Genomic DNA, 23,199 nt, shown 5'->3' on the forward strand with positions numbered 1-23,199 from the left:
ATCAGTTGACCTCTTTGTTTTGTCAGTGCCGTTGCGGGGCCCTCCAAGCCCCTGTTGAACATTAACAACAATAAGCATTTGATGTGTACCAACAAGAAAGCACAAACCACCAAACAAACAGAGACCTTTTGCACCTGCCCTCGGGGCAAATACTGACATTCATCTAAGCTTTTCTCTTTTTGCTGAAGTTGTTTCTTGTCCTGAGGCGGTTGGTCGCTCGGTCGGTGCATCGTAGTATTGGTAGTGGTGGTAATCCCATCGAACAAAAAACACACCACTCCTTTTATCTCCACACTTCCCTCAATAAAAATACCAATGGCCTCCGTTCTCTTGCACCTGGATTCTTTTACTCGCCTTTTGTGATTGTAATAGGAATTAGCATTTGGCAGGAGTGGAGCAGGAGGAGGAGGGAACGTGGATGTTAAAAAGAAAGAAAGGGGTCTATATTTAAATGGAAATAGGGGCCAAGAGAGTGGACGGCCTACTATCCACCAGGGAGGGAGAGAGTGGACGGCCTACTATCCACCAGGGAGGGAGAGAGTGGACGGCCTACTATCCACCAGGGAGGGAGAGAGTGCATTTGTGTACTGTTTCCCCTTTCACTGAGGGGTAAAGAGGGCGGTCCGTGTTGATTTAAGACGAACAAAGGGGGTCTTAGTCCTTTCAAGGGAACCAAATCTCCTCACAGAGAGGTGCCTTCAAAAGGAAGCCTCCCTGTCAAGCATGGGCATTGAGCCCCCGGTGGACGCCGCAAATCAAGCCCTGGAGGTAATCAAAGGCCAGAATGTGGGAAATGTGTTTGGGGTCCTAGGACTCTGCGTAGAGCACAGTGCAGGAAGAAAGAGGGAGAGGAGGGAAACAACAACCTATCTGCACCAATCAGCACCTCTTTCTCCTGCTCTCTGAAGGGGTCATAACCCCTGTTTTTCCAGCCCCTCCTCTCCCCTAACACTCCCCCCTCCGCCCCCATCAGAGCCGATAGTAACCCACCATTACAGAGGAATGTCCATTCAACACATTATCTGGACGTAGAAAATGGGGCTGGCTGCTTTTAACAGCAAATTAGTGACGTGATAATGAGGTCATAAACAGATGCCAGGCCCTCCTTCTGACTTCATTTCCTACTGAATTAGCACTTCCTGGTTCCTCCTCCTCTGGCTCCTATACAATACAACACTAACCCTCCTCCTGGCATGTTAACTAACACTGCTTCTCAATGCTCTGTGATACGGGACGTTAAATGTCCACCTCAATGATTATTACTCGAAGAATTCTCATTTATGCTTCAAAAAAGATTTTTGTGTTTATTATTTCATTTTCAATGTATTTCCCACTAAAAGGACTAGTAAAATATATTTTGGCATATCAAAACTCTGCATGGTGTTTATTTGAGTGAGTAACTAATATGGATTTTCTCATTCATCACACTGTATCCAATTCGATTCCATTTAATAGACCACCCTTAATGGATTTTCAGTCACGTCTAGACGTGAGCGAACACAGATTGATATTTCACACCTGTGTTACACAGAGCTGCACTGCAAATGGAAGCTTTTTTGCCTGAAATGCATTACCAAGCTCTGGTTCTGGTTGATATACAAATAGGCTGCAACGGCATGCCTCTCTCGGCTCTCATACACTGAGCCAATGCAGAATTACAATGACCAGCCAATGTCCTAATAATAATAAACAATGAAACACATTATGATTCTGTCAAATGAAAATAATTTTGCCATTATATAATATTGCAACATAAAACACATAAGAACTCATACCTTTAACTGCAGCAGTGCTGAAGAATTTCTCTGAGCTTGCATCAGAGCCCTGTGTGAGAGAAAGACGATATCATTAGCACATCTTCTTAAACATGTGGACTTCATAGTCAAAGATCCAACAGGCCATATGTACCATCCATCTAACGGGAGCAAAACATTCCGCACTGCACATCACGGCCACTTGATGGCACTGTTGGTCCATGACACAACAGCACATTTCATCTCGAGCCCGGTGTGGCAGGGCGTACATTAACATTGCTATGTTATTGTGCAAACATTCAGTGCTAAGCATTTACACAGTATTAGACAATTAACGTGTTTTTAGGTGAGAATGTGCTGTCGAAGAGGCGTTGGCTAATTCAATACCACGAATAAGGTGAAAGACCGACCTGTCACAATCCCTACCAATATATGCGTGCCGTGGATGAGTCTACTAGGGAATAATAGATTGAACCCCACTAGTTTAAAATGTCACATTCATAGCGTTTTCACTTTTTGTCGCAGAGAAGTATAAAACCAGATGACAGTAGCCTATTGAAAGATGCTCGTTTATATATTAGATATTTGTCGCGGGAAGTGAATTTGATAATGAGCCCAATTCAAAACAATTCAGAAGACATTATCACAGAAAATGAAGACTCCACAGCTTCTCTGCAAATGGACAGTGACACGGGCTCCAATAGTAACGGTATGAGAATTGCACAAATGGTACATATATCACATCATAAAGCCTATCAATTATTTTCTATACTCACATGATACGACCCTGCTGAAGCCAGAAACATTTAAATATTAATTTGCTTAGGGTGCAGTACACTCCATGGTAAGAGATAGGCATTTCAGTATATCTATTCATCCGAATTAAAATGTGTATGTGCATGGAAAACAGAAAAAGGTTTTGCCATTCCATAAAATATAATTTTATCTCGTAATTCCACAAATTAAAACGAGAGTAGCATATCAAAGAGTATGACGGCAGATTGAAATAGACAGACTTGATTGAAGCACATTCAGTTTGGATATTTCCCTTTTGCACACTGCAAATATACAGATAAACACCATTCAAATAATAACGGTACAAGCAGCCTTTTCCACATAGGAATATTACACATTTGCGTTATTATGAATATGTTTATTAGTAGCCTATAAAACGAAATGCTGCAATAGCCACACAGATATTACACATTACATTTATTCTGTTCAATAAATACACCTATTGATAATACACAGAATTCGTCGTTAATATACATAAACTAATAACCAAACAGGCTAATTCATAATAAGGTAGACTACGTGAATAAGGAAACGCGACGCGCATACCTTTGATGTGGCGAAACTGGCAAGAAGGAAAATAACAAGTCAAATATATGACTTTCGTGGTCTAGAAAATACGGCCCCGTTTTACATTCTGCTCGTCGAATAATGTAATCCACAAACGGGGCGAATTCAACTCCGTTTTAATTGATGACAGCCATGCGAAAAGAGAAGCCCTTTCCAAGACAATTCCAACGAGAGACGAGAAGCGCATAAAAAGCTACCGTTCCTCTCGGACAAAGGAAGACGTGTCTTGCCAGCAAAAGCATCAGCAACAACTCTGGGTCGCTAAATCCCGTTAAGTTCGTTTCGTCTCCAGTTCAGGGAATACAAATCTATTTCGCAATATTCTTGTATTGAAAATATCCGAGATTCGAATAGACAGGATCCTTGGGAGAATGTGTATCTGGACGCGTAAAGAGGCTGCGTCCACAGACACCACAAGAGAGTCGACAGCTCGCTCCTACAGAGCAAAAAAATCCAACAAAGCGCAGACCAATTTCCTCTGTTGCGAAAGAGGGAGACAAAATCACACTTAGAATCACCTTGAGCCAAAAGGGGACTCCACATTCATTATATGTTCAGCTGGTAAAAGCGTATGTCCTGTGGTTGCTGACGGTTCCGTCGCCGACAGAGCCTCTCCTCATCCGCTCCAGGCTTCAGACAAACTCCCATTCATCCAACGGCTGCCCCAGCGATCCTCGCTCAACGATCGGGTCCTCCCACTTCCTGATTCTAACCTGACTTGGGTTCGACTTTTCTCCCGAACACAAACACACGTGTGTTTTCTGCTTCGGAGTGTCCGAATACGGTTCCAAAGACCGCGCGCGCTGCTCGGGACAGTCGTGCGTATTTGCGTAAATGGAGCTCAGAGAAACTGCTTGGCATTTCCAGAACGAGAGAGGGAGAGAAAGCAAGAGACGGGAGGGAAGGGGGAGGGCCTGAGACTAGAATGATATTCTTTCACTGTCAACAGTGTGAGATGATGTCAGCGGCTAATGATTTTCCCAGTAGGGTGCTGCAACCGTGAGGGGAGGAAAACAAAACACTCTTTATAAGCAGCAGTGCACCTCCTCAGAGCTCACAGCCGTTCTCTTCCTGTTGGAATAACCACCACTCTACTGTCCTGGAGGAGGTCACATACCCACACCAGCTACTGGGCCAACCATGGAGATAGACAGGGATCCATCCATGCTCACCTATGGTGCCCACTTAATCAAACCTGATCCAGGGCTCAAATGCAGACATTGACAAGAGAGTTTCTAAAGTTTAAACCATCTGTATTTGTAAGAGGATCACCAGCTTTAGCATTCTCCCCATTATTAAGCACATTTCTGATGGGGCTATTGCTTGGAAGGAGAAAGAGAGAGCGAGAGAGAAAGAGAAAGCACCCCTCGTCTTATCTGATCCATCTCACTAATCTGGCGGACCACGGACACTCCAGACCAAAACAATCCTGCAATCTCCAACTAATGCTGGGCGTTCCTGGAAAATCCCTTTAATCGCACGTTCCCGTGTCCTAGCCTCGGCTAATCAGCATTAACCCACTGTCTGGGAGGTCAATGGATCAACAATGGAGTCACATTGGAGGGAGGATGGGATCTCTTTCTCTCTCCCTACAGCACCCAGCCCCCACAGAGCAGAAAACAGACTTAACTCATTGCTGCAGGGTGCTAATCCATCCCTCTACCCTACTGTATGTGCTGGAGAAAGAAGGAGTGGGAGAAAGAGAAAGATAGCGACAGACAGACACAGACAAACACCGACAGACAGAATGGCCGAGTGTTATAACCCCATGCTCCTAGTGCTCTATATACAAGGACATTGGATCTCATGGCCAGATAGATGACTATCAGCAGGGAGACGTGGCTGGCTGAGGCCCCAGGAGACCATTCAAAGCCATACTGCCGGGCCCCCGGGCCCCAGAGAGCTAAACTTCATCACACAATGGTCCCGCGAAGAACACAGCTCTCCATTACAAAGTGTTCATTGGGTTAGGGGCCCACCTTGATCTCCAGTATAAAGTGTGCAATGGGTTAGGGGCCCCATCTTGATTGTCAGTGGGCCCATGTCTAATATATGATGAAGCCATGTTGACAAGTGTCTGCTTTGAACATCAAGCAGCTTCCATATTGGGAAGAAGAAAAGGAGAAAAAAATCAAAGTGTCCGTGTCCGAATAGCCATACTTGGTCCTAAATAGTAGGCTGTTTGAGTATGCAGAAAAAAGAAAGTTGAATAGTATGCAACATTTAGGAAATCGAGTATACTTTAAATACCCGGATGTCATACTCATTTCGGCTTTGACAACAACTGATCAATTATATATGGGGATGCACTACCAAAATCAATGAATAGCGGGAAACTGCATTTCAAGCATGACGCATTCTCAGTATGTGAAAATAGAATGTTTAATAGTATGCAACACCTTGAAAATCAAGTATGGTTTAAATGCCAGGATGTTATACTCATTTCGGCTCTTCACCCAGTAGAATTCGATGCACACTTTTCCACGATGTATTGGAAGAGGTGTGCTGCGAGTGATAGGCCCTAGTTCGGTTCAGGTAGCCAAACAACAAAACTAGTTTTTTTTTTTTTTACATAAAGTGTATTTCTGTTTTCTCACTGGAGTGTTTCTTGTTCTCTTGGCCTTTGTCAGAACTTTGAACCTAATTACTAAACCATCTTCTGATTTCTGAATGTATCGGCACCAGGGACTTGGGATGTGGCTGAGTTATTGATGTCATTTTAACCATGCCTTTTGATTTAAACATATGGAATGTCTAAGTTTTGTAGGCGTGGCTACCTATTTAATTATTTCATGTATGGATCAAGCCTTAGCAGTCACTCTGATCTTGATCACAATGATCAGTGCTTTCGTGTATTATGTTGCTGTCCAGCGGTCCTGAATTTGCGATGCACCCAACTGTCCACATGCCTTTTGATTTGAACATTTCAAAATTTTTGTTGTGTGTACTAGGCTATTTGATTGAATTAATATACAGTACCAGTTTTATGTTTGGACACATCTACTCATTCAAGGGGTTTTCTTTATTTTTGATATTTTCTACAATAAAAATAAAATGAAATCATGTAGTAACCAAAAAACTTTTAAACAAATTGAAATATATTTTAGATTTGCAATTCTTCAAAGTAGCCACCCTTTGCCTTGATGACAACTTTGCACACTCTTGGCTTTCTCTCAACCAGCTTCATGAGGTAGTTACCTGGAATGCTTTATAGTATGCAACAATGAGTAAATAGCATGCAGTTTAGCTTATTCCAAATGCTAAAAACAACTGGACAAATTATGTTTCAAATTAGTTATAGTACTGGATAGTCACATGTTATTACATAGTAATTGCAAGACATTCCAAGTAACTACATGGCATCGTACTGTTTTGTCGGTAAAACAAAGGTGTGTATGATGCACTGAATATTTATACCACTTTATGCAACAAACAAACATGGCTGCCTGTTGTTGCACCAGTTGAGGAACAGAAGCCATCAACGAATCAGTATTTATCGTCCTTAACAGTCATTATCAAATCTATTTATTTATTTTTGTTAGTACCCCTTTTTCTCCACAAATTTGTGGTATCCAAATCATAGTTACAGTCTTGTCTTCATCGCTGCAACTCCCGTACGGCCTCAGGAGAGGTGAAGGTCGAGAGCCGTGCATCCTCCGAAACACAACCCAACCAAGCCGCACTGCTTCTTCACACAATGCCCACTTAACCCGGAAGCCAGCCGCACCAATGTGTCGTAGGAAACACCGTACACCTGGCGACCGTGTCAGCATGCACTGCGCCCGGCCCGCCACAGGAGTCGCTAGTACGCGATGTGACAAGGACATCCCTTTCGGCCAAACCCTCTCCTAACCCGGATGACGCTGGGCCAATTGTGCGCCGCCCCATGGGTCTCCTGGTCACGGCCGGCTGCGACAGAACCTGGACTCAAACTCAGAATCTCTAGTGGCAGAGCCTTAGAACACTGCACAACTCGGGAGGCCTCATTATCAAATTTAAGAGAAACCTCAGGTCTGTGATTCCAGCTCAACCACCAGACAATCTACATCCGGATCTCTCACTGCACATTCCTTTTTAATTCAAATGAAACGCTGACTGAGACGAACAGAAATGAGAAAAAAAAGCTGTGCATGCTGTAATGCCGCAGCCAAGAAAAGAATATAAAGTGGCACTTTTCTATGGAAAAGCACTTGATGCCGTTGCCAGAGACTGGAGATCAAATATAACGTCTGGAGTTTTGTTATGTATGCCAGTAATTGGTGTCTGTGCCTGTAAATTCTGTCTATAAACCATCAGCCCTTTCTCTCCGCTAAAAATGTTTCATCTTTAATTCCATTTTTGGGGCCGTGATCCTTTGCTTCAAAGCATCCAGAAGAGAATTTTGCCAACCTCCGCAATGGCGGTTTAATTTGACAGGAACTCTTTTTTTCCCTAGATTGCAATCACAGGAGACCGGTTCTCTTTTTCATGAACCTTCCTACCATTACGGGAAAAACCTCCCCTCATTTAAAATATTACCGACAAGTGTAACAGGTGTAATACCCTAAAAGCTCTTAGATAGGGCTCAAGACTTCCCGGGGTGGATGAGGAGGATGAGGTGAGGCAATACAAGGAAACGTGTCTTGATGAAATGGTCGAAATGCTCTGAGGAGAATAGCAGCGTTCTCCTGAGACAGATGGATAGATATATAGATATAGAGAGGTTCCAGGCAGGTTGACATGGAACAAGCAGTTAACAATGGCCGGGCTGTGAAGATGAACAACCGTAGGGGAGAAGAATCAGAGGTATACAGTTTAATGGCTGTGATAGAAAACTGAGGATGGATCAACAACATTGTAGTCACTCCACAATACTAACCTAATTGACAGAGTGAAAAGAAGAAAGATTGTACAGAATAAAAATATTCCAAAACATGCTTCCTAATTGCAATAAGGGTCTAAAGAAATACTGTCAAAAATGTGTCCAATTAACTTTTGTCATGAATACAAAGTGTTATGTTTGGGGCAAATCCAATACAACACATTACTGGGTATCACTCTTCATATTTTCAAGCAGAGTGGTGGCTGCATCATGTTATGTGTATGCTTGTAATTGTTCAGGACTGGGGACTTTTTTAGGATACAAAAGAAACGGAATGAAGCTAAGCACAGGCTAAATCCTAGAGGAAAACCTGGTTCAGTCAGTATCCACCAGACACTGGGAGATGAATTCACCTTTCAGCAGGACAATAACCTAAATCACAAGGCCAAATCTACACTGGAGTTGCTTACCAAGAAGACAGGAATGTTCTTAAGTGGTCGAGTTAGAGTTTAACTTAAATCTGCTGGAAAATCTATGGAAAGACCTGAAAATGGTTGTCAAGCAATTATCAACAACCAATTTGACAGAGCTTGAAGCATTTTGAAAAGAATAATGGGCAAATGTTTCTCTTAGAGACTTCCCCAGAAAGACTCACAGCTGTAGTCGGTGCCAAAGGTGATTCTAACATGTATTGACTCAGGGGGTTGAATACTAATCTAATCAAGATATAGTGTTTTATTTTTCAAAAATGTTTTGTAAATGTTATAATTTTTCATCCACTTTGACATACCAGAGTATTTTTTGTAGATCGTTGACAAAAAAAATACAATTCAAACCATTTTAATCTCACTGTAACAACATGTGGAAAAAGTCAAGGGGTGTCAATACTTTCTGAAGGCACTACATGTATTTCGTAGAAGTCTACTATGGGTAGTATAGAAGTCTACTATGGGTAGTATAGAAGTCTACTATGGGTAGTATAGAAGTCTACTAGGGGTAGTATAGAAGTCTACTATGGGTAGTATAGAAGTCTACTATGGGTAGTATAGAAGTCTACTAGGGGTAGTATAGAAGTCTACTATGGGTAGTATAGAAGTCTATTAGGGGTAGTATAGAAGTCTACTATGGGTAGTATAGAAGTCTACTAGGGGTAGTATAGAAGTCTACTATGGGTAGTATAGAAGTCTACTATGGGTAGTATAGAAGTCTACTATGGGTAGTATAGAAGTCTACTATGGGTAGTATAGAAGTCTACTATGGGTAGTATAGAAGTCTACTAGGGGTAGTATAGAAGTCTACTATGGGTAGTATAGAAGTCTACTAGGGGTAGTATAGAAGTCTACTATGGGTAGTATAGAAGTCTACTAGGGGTAGTATAGAAGTCTACTATGGGTAGTATAGAAGTCTACTATGGGTAGTATAGAAGTCTACTATGGGTAGTATAGAAGTCTACTATGGGTAGTATAGAAGTCTACTATGGGTAGTATAGAAGTCTACTAGAGGTGGTATAGAAGTCTACTATGGGTAGTATAGAAGTCTACTAGGGGTAGTTTAGAAGTCTACTATGGGTAGTATAGAAGTCTACTATGGGTAGTATAGAAGTCTACTAGAGGTGGTATAGAAGTCTACTATGGGTAGTATAGAAGTCTACTAGGGGTAGTATAGAAGTATACTATGGGTAGTATAGAAGTCTACTATGGGTAGTATAGAAGTCTACTAGGGGTAGTATAGAAGTCTACTAGGGGTAGTATAGAAGTCTACTAGGGGTAGTATAGAAGTCTACTAGGGGTAGTATAGAAGTCTACTATGGGTAGTATAGAAGTCTACTAGGGGTAGTATAGAAGTCTACTAGGGGTAGTATAGAAGTCTACTATGGGTAGTATAGAAGTCTACTATGGGTAGTATAGAAGTCTACTAGGGGTAGTATAGAAGTCTACTAGGGGTAGTATAGAAGTCTACTATGGGTAGTATAGAAGTATACTAGGGGTAGTATAGAAGTCTACTATGGGTAGTATAGAAGTCTACTAGAGGTGGTATAGAAGTCTACTATGGGTAGTATAGAAGTCTACTAGGGGTAGTATAGAAGTCTACTATGGGTAGTATAGAAGTCTACTATGGGTAGTATAGAAGTCTACTAGGGGTAGTATAGAAGTCTACTATGGGTAGTATAGAAGTCTACTATGGGTAGTATAGAAGTCTACTATGGGTAGTATAGAAGTCTACTAGAGGTGGTATAGAAGTCTACTATGGGTAGTATAGAAGTCTACTAGGGGTAGTATAGAAGTCTACTATGGGTAGTATAGAAGTCTACTATGGGTAGTATAGAAGTCTACTAGAGGTGGTATAGAAGTCTACTATGGGTAGTATAGAAGTCTACTAGGGGTAGTATAGAAGTCTACTATGGGTAGTATAGAAGTCTACTATGGGTAGTATAGAAGTCTACTAGGGGTAGTATAGAAGTCTACTAGGGGTAGTATAGAAGTCTACTAGGGGTAGTATAGAAGTCTACTAGGGGTAGTATAGAAGTCTACTATGGGTAGTATAGAAGTCTACTAGGGGTAGTATAGAAGTCTACTATGGGTAGTATAGAAGTCTACTAGGGGTAGTTTAGAAGTCTACTATGGGTAGTATAGAAGTCTACTAGGGGTAGTATAGAAGTCTACTATGGGTAGTATAGAAGTCTACTATGGGTAGTATAGAAGTCTACTAGGGGTAGTATAGAAGTCTACTATGGGTAGTATAGAAGTCTACTATGGGTAGTATAGAAGTCTACTAGGGGTAGTATAGAAGTCTACTAGGGGTAGTATAGAAGTCTACTATGGGTAGTATAGAAGTCTACTATGGGTAGTATAGAAGTCTACTATGGGTAGTATAGAAGTCTACTAGGGGTAGTATAGAAGTCTACTATGGTAGTATAGAAGTCTACTATGGGTAGTATAGAAGTCTACTATGGGTAGTATAGAAGTCTACTAGGGGTAGTATAGAAGTCTACTAGGGGTAGTATAGAAGTCTACTATGGGTAGTATAGAAGTCTACTAGGGGTAGTTTAGAAGTCTACTATGGGTAGTATAGAAGTCTACTAGGGGTAGTATAGAAGTCTACTATGGGTAGTATAGAAGTCTACTATGGGTAGTATAGAAGTCTACTAGGGGTAGTATAGAAGTCTACTATGGGTAGTATAGAAGTCTACTATGGGTAGTATAGAAGTCTACTAGGGGTAGTATAGAAGTATACTATGGGTAGTATAGAAGTCTACTATGGGTAGTATAGAAGTCTACTATGGACAGTGTGGATTGCCAGAGGGTATGGAGAGAAGTGGCAAGATAACAGCTTTTAATAAGCACATGCTTATAAAACACTTAAAAAAGACATGAATTATTTGCACCATTCTCAATAAGATTCATGGCCTGATATTCTATCTGACTGCAAAATAGGTAGACTACCCCCACATGCCATGGAACATCCTACAATCAAATACATGCACAAATACACACCACAATCAAAAATCATCTACCGTCTCTTTTCTGTGCTTTCAAAAAGCGAGGTGAGGATGCTTTTTACAGTCATTACATCCAGCCTTATCTCAGTGAGCCTGAGCCTGCACTAGCCTGCCAATGACAACTGCTTCTAATCTTGCCCCCTCCCGACAAGCAGCTCTGAAAGCGACAGCGCCTTTCTTCCCAATTCCTCAGACACGTAGCAAGACATATATTCATCTGTCACTCGTTGCCTGTATTAATGGGGAGATGACACACACACACGAGACAAAAAGATGAGCCATATTTCACACATCTTTCACACTGATTTAAACCTGCCTTTATCACACAAGAGGGATTGGTAGTTTTTGAATATTAAGGCAGACACAAGACAGAGCGAGGGAAGCATCTGTCTGACATAGCCTACTAGGACAACGGGAATTGAAAAGTAGCAGATCGTTTTTTCTCTACGGTAATATTCCTTGAGCTAAGAGATATGAAACTCACATCATATGTCACTAAGTGAAGCGTAAATTATTTCTTCCTGGTGTTCGACCTATAAAGTAAAGAGCCTATAGAGCAACTGGTGTAATCTGGTCTGCTATCTCTCCCAGTCTGCTTTCAGGAACCAGGCCCGGGCCGTCGGTTGGACCACTAGGCGAATGGGGATGGATAATGTTAGACCTTATCTCCATCTAGGAGGTCAATAATCACTGAGAGTTGACATAGCAGTACATAAGCACTGGTCTGTTAGCATGAGCAGAGCCACTTTACTGCCTGGCCCTCGAGCCATCAGTCCTCTGTCCCCTTCCCAGGGACTCTGCTTTCAAAACAAACCAGGACAAGGAAATTGGTTTAGGCTAACCTTCCCTCCTCAAACGCTTGGGTTACATCCTTAATGCATTTCTTTGCCTTATTCCCAGTCGGAGTAGAAATGGGAACAGGAGGGAGGCCCTTTTGTCAAAATTCTAGACATGCCACAGAGCGTCAGCTGCCATACCGCAGGTCATTTCAGGCCAGTCAATCCCTCCCTCCCCATCAAGCAGACCAACATTGAGTACCACTCTATTGCAGTGGTGCACAACACACACACAAACACATTTGTACACACTCATATACACTCAGTGGACATCTAGTAGGGGGTCGTACCCCCCTTTTCCTCCAGAACAGCCTGAATTATTCGGGGCATGGCGTTCTATCGTGGCTCAATTGGTATCAAGGGACCTAACGTGTGCCAGGAAAACATTCCCCACACCAGTACACCACCGCCACCAGCCTGTACCGTTGACACCAGGCAGGATGGGGCCACGGACCCATGCTGCTTACGCCAAATCCTGACTCAAATCCAACAAGAACCGGGCTTCTTCGGACCAGACAATGTTTTTCCACTCCTCGATTGTCCAGTATTGATGATTGAGTGCCTACTTGAGCCACTTCTTCTTGTTTTTAGCTGATAGGAGTGGAACCCGTTGTGGTCGTCTCCTACAATAGCGCATCCATGACCAGGATTGACGAGTTGTGCGTTCTGAGATGCCATTCTACACACCACTGTTGCACTGTGCAGTTATTTGCCTGTTTGTGGCCCGCATGTTAGTTTGCATGATATTTGCCCTTTTCCTTCAATCTCTCTCATCAACGAGCTGTTTTTGCCCACAGGACTGCCACTGGCTGGATGTTTTTTCTTTGTCGCACCAATCTCTGTAAACTCTAGACACTCGTACGTGAAAATCCCAGGAGAGTGAGCTTTTCTGAGATACTGTATCCGATGCACCAAGCACAGACGATCATACCACGCCCAAAGTCGCTTAGGTCACTCGTTTTGTCCATTCTAACGTTCAATCAAACAGTAACTGAATGTCTCGATGCCTGTCTGCCTTCTTTATATAACAAGCCATGGCCACGTGACTCACTGTCTATAGGAGAGATACATTTTTTTGTGAAAAGGGTGGTGTAGCTAATAAACCAGCGACTGAGTGTACGTACACAAACATATATGCAAAATACACACACAGGTAGACTTTGGGCGGCATCCAGATTGCCATACCTTTATACCGATCTTGTGCCATACCAAGATATTCAATAATACCGGCACTGAACACAAGGGGCACTATTTATTTTGGAAGAAGCTAACCACAAATGCAGAGCATTTAGCACATTTTAGACAGTTAACTTAATAGTTATAAAATATCTAGCTGGCAAACATTTAGTTGTGAATTCTATAATGTAATTAGATCACCTGGCGCATGCTGCGCAACAGTGAGCGACTCACAAGACTCCGGTCTCTAGTCGTTGTGTGCTACAAACACCACGTGACTGGGTACTACCGGCAAAATGATGTGACAGGTGAAATGAAGAATGCAGTCTTCTTTATCTCCTAACATATTGCACAAGATGACCGCAGGTAGCTAGAAATATTCACATTTATAAAACAACTTCAAATAAATAGTTTAAACGGTATTGACGGTATTGAAAAACCATCCTGTGCCTATTTCCAAATACCCCGGTATACTGTACATACGGTATACCGCCCAAGCCTACACACAGGACTGTGTTGTTGATGTTTCCTTGTGTTGGTAAGGGGTTAGCGATCTCTCATCTGCTCACTGTCATGGCTGACATAGAGTGAAACTGGAAATGCCATAAGAACTACAATGTAGCACGCAAACTTTGGCAAAACAACTGCTTATCCTTCTGATCAAATCATTTCATATGAAGCTGGTCCAGATACTGGTTTGATCTGGTTTGCAGGAATATTGAGGTTGGCTTCCATGAGGATCCCGTGTTAAAAACCAGGCGATAGCTTTCAGCTGTTTTACAATGGAAAATAAGGGAAATCCTCTCAATATTCCAACCTGATTCCAGTTGTCTCAGAAGTCTTGCAGTGGAGCCATGCACCCCAGACAAACCCCTAAATAAAAACTCTGAATATCAAACCCTAGCTTTAATTGTCCTCATTAATCATCTCCATAGTCACGGAGGCACGACAGACATCAGCAACGACTTAATTCCAACCCAGAGCTACTTTGGCTGGGATGAGATTTTTTCCTTTTTTTCCTTTCTTGTGCACCACACTGGGAGCGAGGAGTGATGGGGAGAGAAATAAGAGGGAGAGAAACAGGAGGAGGAGAGAGTGACAGGGAGAAGAGAGACAGAGAAATTAGAGAGCCAGACAGCCAGGGGGAGGGGAAATCGAGGGGGGAGAGAAATTGCCCCGCTGTGTCTTTAAGAGGAATCACGTCAGGACAGCACTGAGGAAATCACCAGGAAGACCTGTATTAAAATGTGTCTGACCCCTGATGGACTTCCGACTGCAGCCCAGAGCAATCTGCCTGCCTGCCCGGCTGGAGAAATATGGTCAGAGGATTGTGCCACTGAAACACTCCATCAAGACCATTCTGTCAGGTACGCACTGAGACAGACTACAGCCCAAACCTCTCTTCCCTTCCTCTCTCTCCCTCCCTCCTCCACTCTAAGGTCGTGTTGAACTGCTCCAGAGTGGGGGCCTAATGATAGTCTCTCTAGTCTAGGGGGACATAAGATGGGCCCAGACTTCAAAAGCCAGCAGGGTGACAGACAGCAGGGAAGTCTCTCTCTCGCCCTCTCCCTCTCCCCCCCCCTCTCCGTCTCAACCCAGGCCCACTGGCCCAGGAGGGGTTTCTAATTGCATTTCACAAGGACTGAACTAAATAAAGGCCTTGTTCTGTCTACAGTAGCCACCCTGCTGGGGGGTGGAGAGTCGGGGGGAGGGGGGAGAAGGGAGAGATTTGAGCCTCTGTGTGTGACAGAAAGCTTTAGCATGTCAAGCTCCACAGAGACAGGGGTAGGATAGCAACTCCGCCCCAACCTCCCCTACGGTAATGGTAGAACATGGGAGACTGAACAAGAGAAAGAATGTGTGTGTGTTTGAGAAGGTTAGAGAAAAGCGGGAGAGATTTAATCCACAAAATGCCCCATCCCCCTTATGGCAGGCAGACAGGCAGTTCCTCTGCCAGAGCCCATGGATGTGACCTACATGGTGGGGTGTTTGTGGGCAGGGACTAGGGAGGATGGTGGGGTGTTTGTGGGCAGGGACTAGGGAGGATGGTGGGGTGTTTGTGGAGGGGCAGGGACTAGGGAGGATGGTGGGGTGTTTGTGGGCAGGGACTAGGGAGGATGGTGGGGTGTTTGTGGGCAGGGACTAGGGAGGATTGTGGGGTGTTTGTGGAGGGGCAGGGACTAGGGAGGATGGTGGGGTGATTGTGGGCAGGGACTAGGGAGGATGGTGGGGTGTTTGTGGGCAGGGACTAGGGAGGATGGTGGGGTGTTTGTGGAGGGGCAGGGACTAGGGAGGATGATGGGGTGTTTGTGGAGGGGCAGGGACTAGGGAGGATGGTGGGGTGTTTGTGGGCAGGGACTAGGGAGGATGATGGGGTGTTTGTGGAGGGGCAGGGACTAGGGAGGATGGTGGGGTGTTTGTGGAGGGGCAGGGACTAGGGAGGATGGTGGGGTGTTTGTGGGCAGGGACTTAGGGAGGATGGTGGGGGTGGTTGTGGGCAGGAACTAGGGAGGGTGGTGGGGTGTTTGTGGGCAGGGACTAGGGAGGATGGTGGGGTGTTTGTGGGCAGGGACGAGGGAGGATGGTGGGGTGTTTGTGGAGGGGCAGGGAGGGCAGAGCCATAGGAGGTCTGTGGACAAGCAGGGAGCCTCCACTCCACTTTGAAGCTCTCTGCATTTCAATATTTCATGAGCATCATCTCATCTCCAGCCCCTCTCATCGGATGTGTGCTTTTAGCTAGATAGTGAGCAGCGATCGTATACCCCATCACAGTAGCTACCATAGATCTGAGGAAACAGAAACACTCTGTTCCTGCTCTGTGTACCCAGACAGTCTCTGGGCTTTGGGCTTTTGCATATCTAAGGGACGATCTCGTTAAATGCTTGTAGCAATTACAACAATTAGAGATAAGCTAAGTGTGTCAAAGCCCTGGCGGAGACAACACCATGTTTACAATGATTAACATGCAGTGTTATCGGTGGGGATGGTAATCAGGCAGCCAGCTAGAGCCTGACGCTCCACAAAATCACAGGGGCTTTATCTGTCACTATCAATGTGAGGGCAGGCGTGAGGCAAGCTGCAGGAAACGCAAACATGGTGGGAAATAAATGGCGGCCATACTTGTCAGCATTGTCACGTCTACAGCTGGTTTCAAATGATGCCATTTCCTCATTCAAGTTAATTCAAAGTTCACCAGGTACAGTATAATGGCTTGGTCAGGTCACATGGAAAAGGTCAGGAAAACGACTGGCCCTAATGATGGAGTATTCTGCACATAATACGATACAATGTAATAAATATGTAAAAGCACTTTAATAAGACTTCATATTCAAATACAACTGATCCGCATTTCTATCAAGCACTATCAATGGGGTCAGTGGGAGTGTGTGTGGCGTCTGCCGGTACATTTCCATGAGGGTGCATCGTGTTGGCACACTCTGGCCTCTCCAGCCCTCTCTATGTCCTCCGCTGTGACCGTGACATAAGGCCTGGTTGTCTGGGGCTCTGGGCTGTAATAGAGATGCCTTTGAGAGGGACCTCCATCTGGCAGACCGCGGGCTCTGTGGGCCGGGCAGGCCTGCATTCCGTGCTATCCTCCACAAATTCACACCAAGCCAGCCGGAGACCTAAATGTCCACATTGTGAGTCTGAGACCCACTCACTGCATGCCCTCCCTGCCTGAGAGAGAAGCTGAGAGAGAGGCTGAGAGAGAGAAGCTGAGAAAGAAGCTGAGAGAGAGAGAGGCTGAGAGAGAGGCTGAGAGAGAGAATGAGAGAGAGGCTGAGAGAGAGGCTGAGAGAGAGACTGAGAGAGAAGCTGAGAGAGAGGCTGAGAGAGACTGAGAGAGAGGCTGAGAGAGAGGCTGAGAGAGAGGCTGAGAGGGAAGCTGCGAGAGAGGCTGAGAGAGAGGCTGAGAGAGAGGCTGAGAGAGAAGCTGAGAGAGAGGCTGAGAGAGAGGTTGAGAGAGAGGCTGAGAGAAAGGCTGAGAGAGAGGCTGAGAGAGAGGCTGAGAGAGAAGCTGAGAGAGAGGCTGAGAGAGAGGCTGAGAGAGAGGCTGAGAGAGAGGATGAGAGAGAGACTGAGAGAGACAGGACATTCACCACGTTGGGGTTATTTATGTGGAGGATCCCAAAGCACAGACGTACTCCGTGTGTTCTCTTCTCTCTGCTCACTCATAGTGTGTGTGTCTGTGTATGTGTGTCTATGTCTGTTAGTTTTGTATAAGTGTGTATGTTTCTTTAGTGTTCATTGTGTTGAATGAGAGTCTGTTTATGTCCTGTTTAGCATTTGAAAGTACCCGTGGAGAGGAGTGGGCATAGGAGAGGATGTGTGTGAATTTGAGAGCATGTATTAGTGTTTGCCAGCCAGTCTGCCTAGCTTTTATGTGTTTGTGTGTGTGCTTGCCTATGTCTGTCTGTTAAGGTCCAGATCTCAGTAGGGCTGGGCTGAGGGCTGGCACCGAGCACAAAGAGCCAAGTGGCACATCATTTAGCACTAAGTCCAATAATCAGGGGCTGTCTCAGCTGGGCTTAGCATGCGCTCTGCTTACTAACATGACCTCAACAAGAGGATCTGGGACTGCTGCTGCACGCGCCCGGCCCAACTCAGACAGACAGGGTCTGTAAGAGGATTTCACACTGGCAAACAGGGACAGCCTGCGCTGCTCCCTCCGCTCACCCAGGGAGAGACCAGACAGCTGCACCTCCTCACACACATCGCTGTGGATGCACGCACGCGCACACGCACACACACACACAGGCTATCCCCCCAAATCCCTGCATCGGGGGACAATATCAATTGAGCGAGCTCAGGGATAATCCTTCCAGGAAACCTGATAAAGCAGCTGGGTCGGAGTGCCAGGCCGATTTGACAGTGGCTAAGACACAGAGAGACACAGAGGAGACTAGCAAGCCCGCCGCGGAGCTGGCTGGGTGGACCAACAATAATATCATACGATGTTCTATCATGCAATAATACGCAGGGAGATTTGATGGGTTCTCTAACCTAAAATGCTCCACTCACAGGGTTAGGACAACATGAAAGATAAACATTGTACAGCAGCATCTGAAAGACATAAAGTGAATGATGTTTTTCCTGGAGCACTCCTTGGCTTGCATGACGACACTGCTATTACTGAGGATATCACACGAGAACATAAATATAAAAATACCAAATATTTTGCACTCCAAGATTTAAGAGAAGACTGGTGGTTATGAGAGACAGTATAAATCAATGTGAGAATTCTTCTGATGCACACTGTACGTGTTGCTATGACAAAGGCCCACTTTACAGGCCTACAGAGGCAAACACCCCCTACACAGACACACACACACACACACACACACACACACACACACACACACACACACACACACACACACACACACACACACACACACACACACACACACACACACACACAGGAGAAAAAGACCCTGGACCACTGGAAGATACAGAGCAGTAGGGAGAGACAGGAAGAGAGGAAGAGAGGAAGAGGGAAAGAGGCCGGGGCATTTCAGCACACAGATGAAGACATCCCTGAGCAGCAGCAGTAGTTTAAAGCTGGTGCAACAGCACAACAAGGTCTCTGGGGTGTTGCGTTCCATCCTCTCCCCGTCGCTGTTGAGTTCCTCCTGTGACACGGAGGTAAACAGTTTGTTGTGGGAACAGCTTTGGATTCTCCTCAATAAAGGCCCATAGACAATGCAATCAGCCACAGGGTGCTCGGGAGATCCAAACAAGCCAGGGAGTTAGCAATGTTAGAGCCCGTTTAATTGAGTCTGTTCACAGATGCCGCCCCTGGCATGGTTCTGGGAGAGGGAGAAAGGGGTCTTACACACACACACACACACACACACACATACATGTACGCACACACACATATTTGGACTGATTAGTGTGCTTTGATGACCACATTGTGGTGTGACAGAGGAATGCTGTTGGCTACCCTTCAGGAAGTATTTTGTGGACTGGACCAATGGAGAGGGAGCCTGCCAACTCCCACCCAGGCCTAATGATACAGTATTGGATTAGAATAAGGGCTCTCAGTCACGCTCTGTTGGAGTTTGAACTATGACCTCAGTGATGCAGTGTACAGTACAGCTATCTTTGACTCATGCTGTGGTTCAAGTAATGCTTTTGTGGGTACAGTACAGTAGCACCTGACACTGCTAATGAATTTGCTTATAAAGCTACACACACACACACACACACACACACACACACACACACACACACACACACACACACACACACACACACATTTACTGCTATAGACGGGTGAGGTGACTGAGGTGTTTCTCTCCACTTTGCCACTGGTGTGTTGCTTTGGTCCTCTAATCCTGAGGAGTATCCTATCTGGTCTGCTCTGCATATCCCTGATGTATTTTTCACCAGTTACTTCTAAAAAGCACTGTGTTCCCCGGCATTAAAAAGCAATTTAGCACTCGTAGGATTAAAAGCTCATGTTAAATTGAAGGCTACACTTGGCATGGGCATGAAACATTTAGCAGCTTCTTATATTTACCAAGGCTGAAGCTGAGCGCTGCACACACAGCATTTAAAAGACAACATGGGTTATTTTATCTGACTACAGCAGAGCTGAGGTTGGATGCCTGATGCCTCATTTAGGAATAAACCTTTTTTTTACAAACATTATCTCCAGCCAAAAATAGGTTATGTAACAGGTGTCTTTTTACAGGTTCTCTCTTAAAATCCCACAAGTAAATTATTCATATACAGTACATTGTGGTGTACAATTACCAATCATTTAATTTTTTATCTTCTTTTTCCCCAAAATATTTTCATGATTTGCCCCTGAAAAAAGTGCCTTCGTCCCTCCTTCAGCGTTCCCCCAAAGCTAGGAGAACATTCATGCTCATATCCAATCAGAAAAATAATCACTGAATGTATCATCCATGGGATGCCTCTTACTGTCAATTCAATTCAATTCAATTCAAAGGGTTTTATTGGCATGGGAAACATGTTTGCCACAGCAAGTCAAATACAGAATAAACAAAAGTGAAATAAACAATAAAAACAGTAAACATTACACTCACAAACGTTTCAAAGGAATAGAGAGATTTCAAATGTCATGGATATGTACAGTGTTGTAACGATGTGCAAATACGTCTCTTCCACCTCTCCTCCCCCTGTCTAGTGTGTCACTCACCCCTGTTGAGGGGGAGGGGAAGGGAGAGACTGTGGGCATTCTCCCCCCTGTCTGCTCCCTTGTCTTCTCCCCTGAAATGTGAACTCATTCTGGGCTGAAGCCATCCGTGAGGACGTCTGGCTAAATATGAATACCGGTGCTTGTCGTCCCACTGGGTCCCCGAAAGTGGCAGACTAGAAAACCCGTTTGGGTTGGCTGTGATACCAGAACCCTGATTCTGTGCTCCCCTCCCCTTAACCACCCGCCAACCCACTACCGTCCCAAGTGGGCTTGCCTGCACACATCCAGCTGAGACACCACGATTGGCCAGACCACACAGAAAGGCAGGGGGAGGGAAGTAGCTTTTTACTGGACTGTAGGCTCTCATTTAAGCATAATGATGGGCACTATAATGATGGCTATAATTGCTAATGAATCCATTTCCTGATCATCAGCCACGGATCATCATCATAATGATGTGTAAGGATCCCCTCCCAATCCACCTACACACAGAACTCTAAACACTGTCCCAAAAATATTACACACTAAAGGTCTAGAAAGACTACACTACACATGCCTTTTCAGGATGTAGTAGCCAATCACAAAGGTAAACCATGTACTTCCTCTCTTCTGTGGTAGATGCCGTCACTCCACTGTGTTGCTACGTGGGTCACGCTCCTCCACCACGACAGAAGGCCAGATTAGCCCTGTGTTCCACCAGGGGACCCTCCCACCCCAGGGGAGCTTGCATGTAGGCTACGTGTGAAAGATGCATGGAGGGGTCCATACTCCACAGGGGACACACAGGAGCATGGCACATCTTGCCCCCCCCCCCCCCACTCTCTATCTCTCTGTCAATTCAATTCAATTCAAGGGATTTATTGGCATGGGAAACATGTGTTAACATTGCCAAAGCAAGTGAGGTAGACAACATACAAAGTGAATATATAAAGTGAAAAACAACAAAAATTAACAGTAAACATTACACATACAGAAGTTTCAAAACAGTAAAGACATTACAAATATCATATTATATATATATATATATACAGTGTTCTAACAATGTACAAATGGCTAAAGGACACAAGATAAAATAAATAAGCATAAATATGGGTTGTATTTACAATGGTGTTTGTTCTTCACTGGTTGCCCTTTTCTCGTGGCAACAGGTCACAAATCTTGCTGCTGTGATGGCACACTGTGGAATTTCACCCAGTAGATATGGGAGTTTTTCAAAATTGGATTTGTTTTCGAATTCTTTGTGGATCTGTGTAATCTGAGGGAAATATGTCTCTCTAATATGGTCATACATTGGGCAGGAGGTTAGGAAGTGCAGCTCAGTTTCCACCTCATTTTGTGGGCAGTGAGCACATAGCCTGTCTTCTCTTGAGAGCCATGTCTGCCTACGGCGGCCTTTCTCAATAGCAAGGCTATGCTCACTGAGTCTGTACATAGTCAAGGCTTTCCTTAATTTTGGGTCAGTCACAGTGGTCAGGTATTCTGCCGCTGTGTACTCTCTGTGTAGGGCCAAATAGCATTCTAGTTTGCTCTGTTTTTTTGTTAATTCTTTCCAATGTGTTAAGTAGTTATCTTTTTGTTTTCTCATGATTTGGTTGGGTCTAATTGTGCTGCTGTCCTGGGGCTCTGTAGTGTGTGTTTGTATTTGTGAACAGAGCCCCAGGACCAGCTTGCTTAGGGGACTCTTCTCCAGGTTCATCTCTATGTAGGTGATGGCTTTGTTATGGAAGGTTTGTGAATCGCTTCCTTTTAGGTGGTTGTAGAATTGAACAGCTCTTTTCTGGATTTTGATCATTAGTGGGTATCGGCCTAATTCTGCTCTGCATGCATTATTTGGTGTTCTACGTTGTACACGGAGGATATTTTTGCAGAATTCTGCGTGCAGAGTCTCAATTTGGTGTTTGTCCCATTTTGTGAAGTCTTGGTTGGTGAGCGGACCCCAGACCTCACAACCATAAAGGGCAATGGGCTCTATGACTGATTCAAGTATTTTTAGCCAAATCCTAATTGGTATGTTGAAATTTATGTTTCTTTTGATGGCATAGAATGCCCTTCTTGCCTTGTCTCTCAGATCGTTCACAGCTTTGTGGAAGTTACCTGTGGTGCTGATGTTTAGGCCAAGGTATGTATAGTTTTTTGTGTGCTCTAGGGCAACAGTGTCTAGATGGAATTTGTATTTGTGGTCCTGGTGACTGGACCTTTTTTGGAACACCATTATTTTGGTCTTACTGAGATTTACTGTCAGGGCCCAGGTCTGACAGAATCTGTGCATAAGATCTAGGTGCTGCTGTAGGCCCTCCTTGGTTGGTGACAGAAGCACCAGATCATCAGCAAACAGCAGACATTTGATTCTAGCAGGGGGAGGCCGGGTGCTGCAGACTTTTCTAGTGCCCGCGCCAATTCGTTGATATATATGTTGAAGAGGGTGGGGCTTAAGCTGCATCCCTGTCTAACCCCACGACACTGTGTGAAGAAATGTGTGTGTTTTTTGCCAATTTTAACCGCACACTTGTTGTTTGTGTACATGGATTTTATAATGTCGTATGTTTTACCCCCAACACCATTTTCCATCAGTTTGTATAGCAGACCCTCATGCCAGATTG

At 44.5% G+C, this 23,199-nt stretch overlaps 1 protein-coding gene across 9 annotated transcripts in view; it reads right to left on the bottom strand.

Moving 5' to 3' along the window:
* Window positions 1-23,199, bottom strand: part of auts2a (activator of transcription and developmental regulator AUTS2 a) — a 489,911-nt gene that overhangs the window by 40,109 nt on the left and 426,603 nt on the right. For all 9 annotated transcript variants that reach the window (XM_031826630.1, XM_031826633.1, XM_031826635.1 and 6 more), the window contains one exon: window positions 1,776-1,824. In XM_031826630.1, the coding sequence (XP_031682490.1) occupies window positions 1,776-1,824 (49 nt within the window). The remainder of the gene's footprint in view (window positions 1-1,775; window positions 1,825-23,199) is intronic.

This window comes from Oncorhynchus kisutch, linkage group LG6, assembly GCF_002021735.2.
Source record: "Oncorhynchus kisutch isolate 150728-3 linkage group LG6, Okis_V2, whole genome shotgun sequence".
NCBI lineage: Eukaryota > Metazoa > Chordata > Actinopteri > Salmoniformes > Salmonidae > Oncorhynchus > Oncorhynchus kisutch.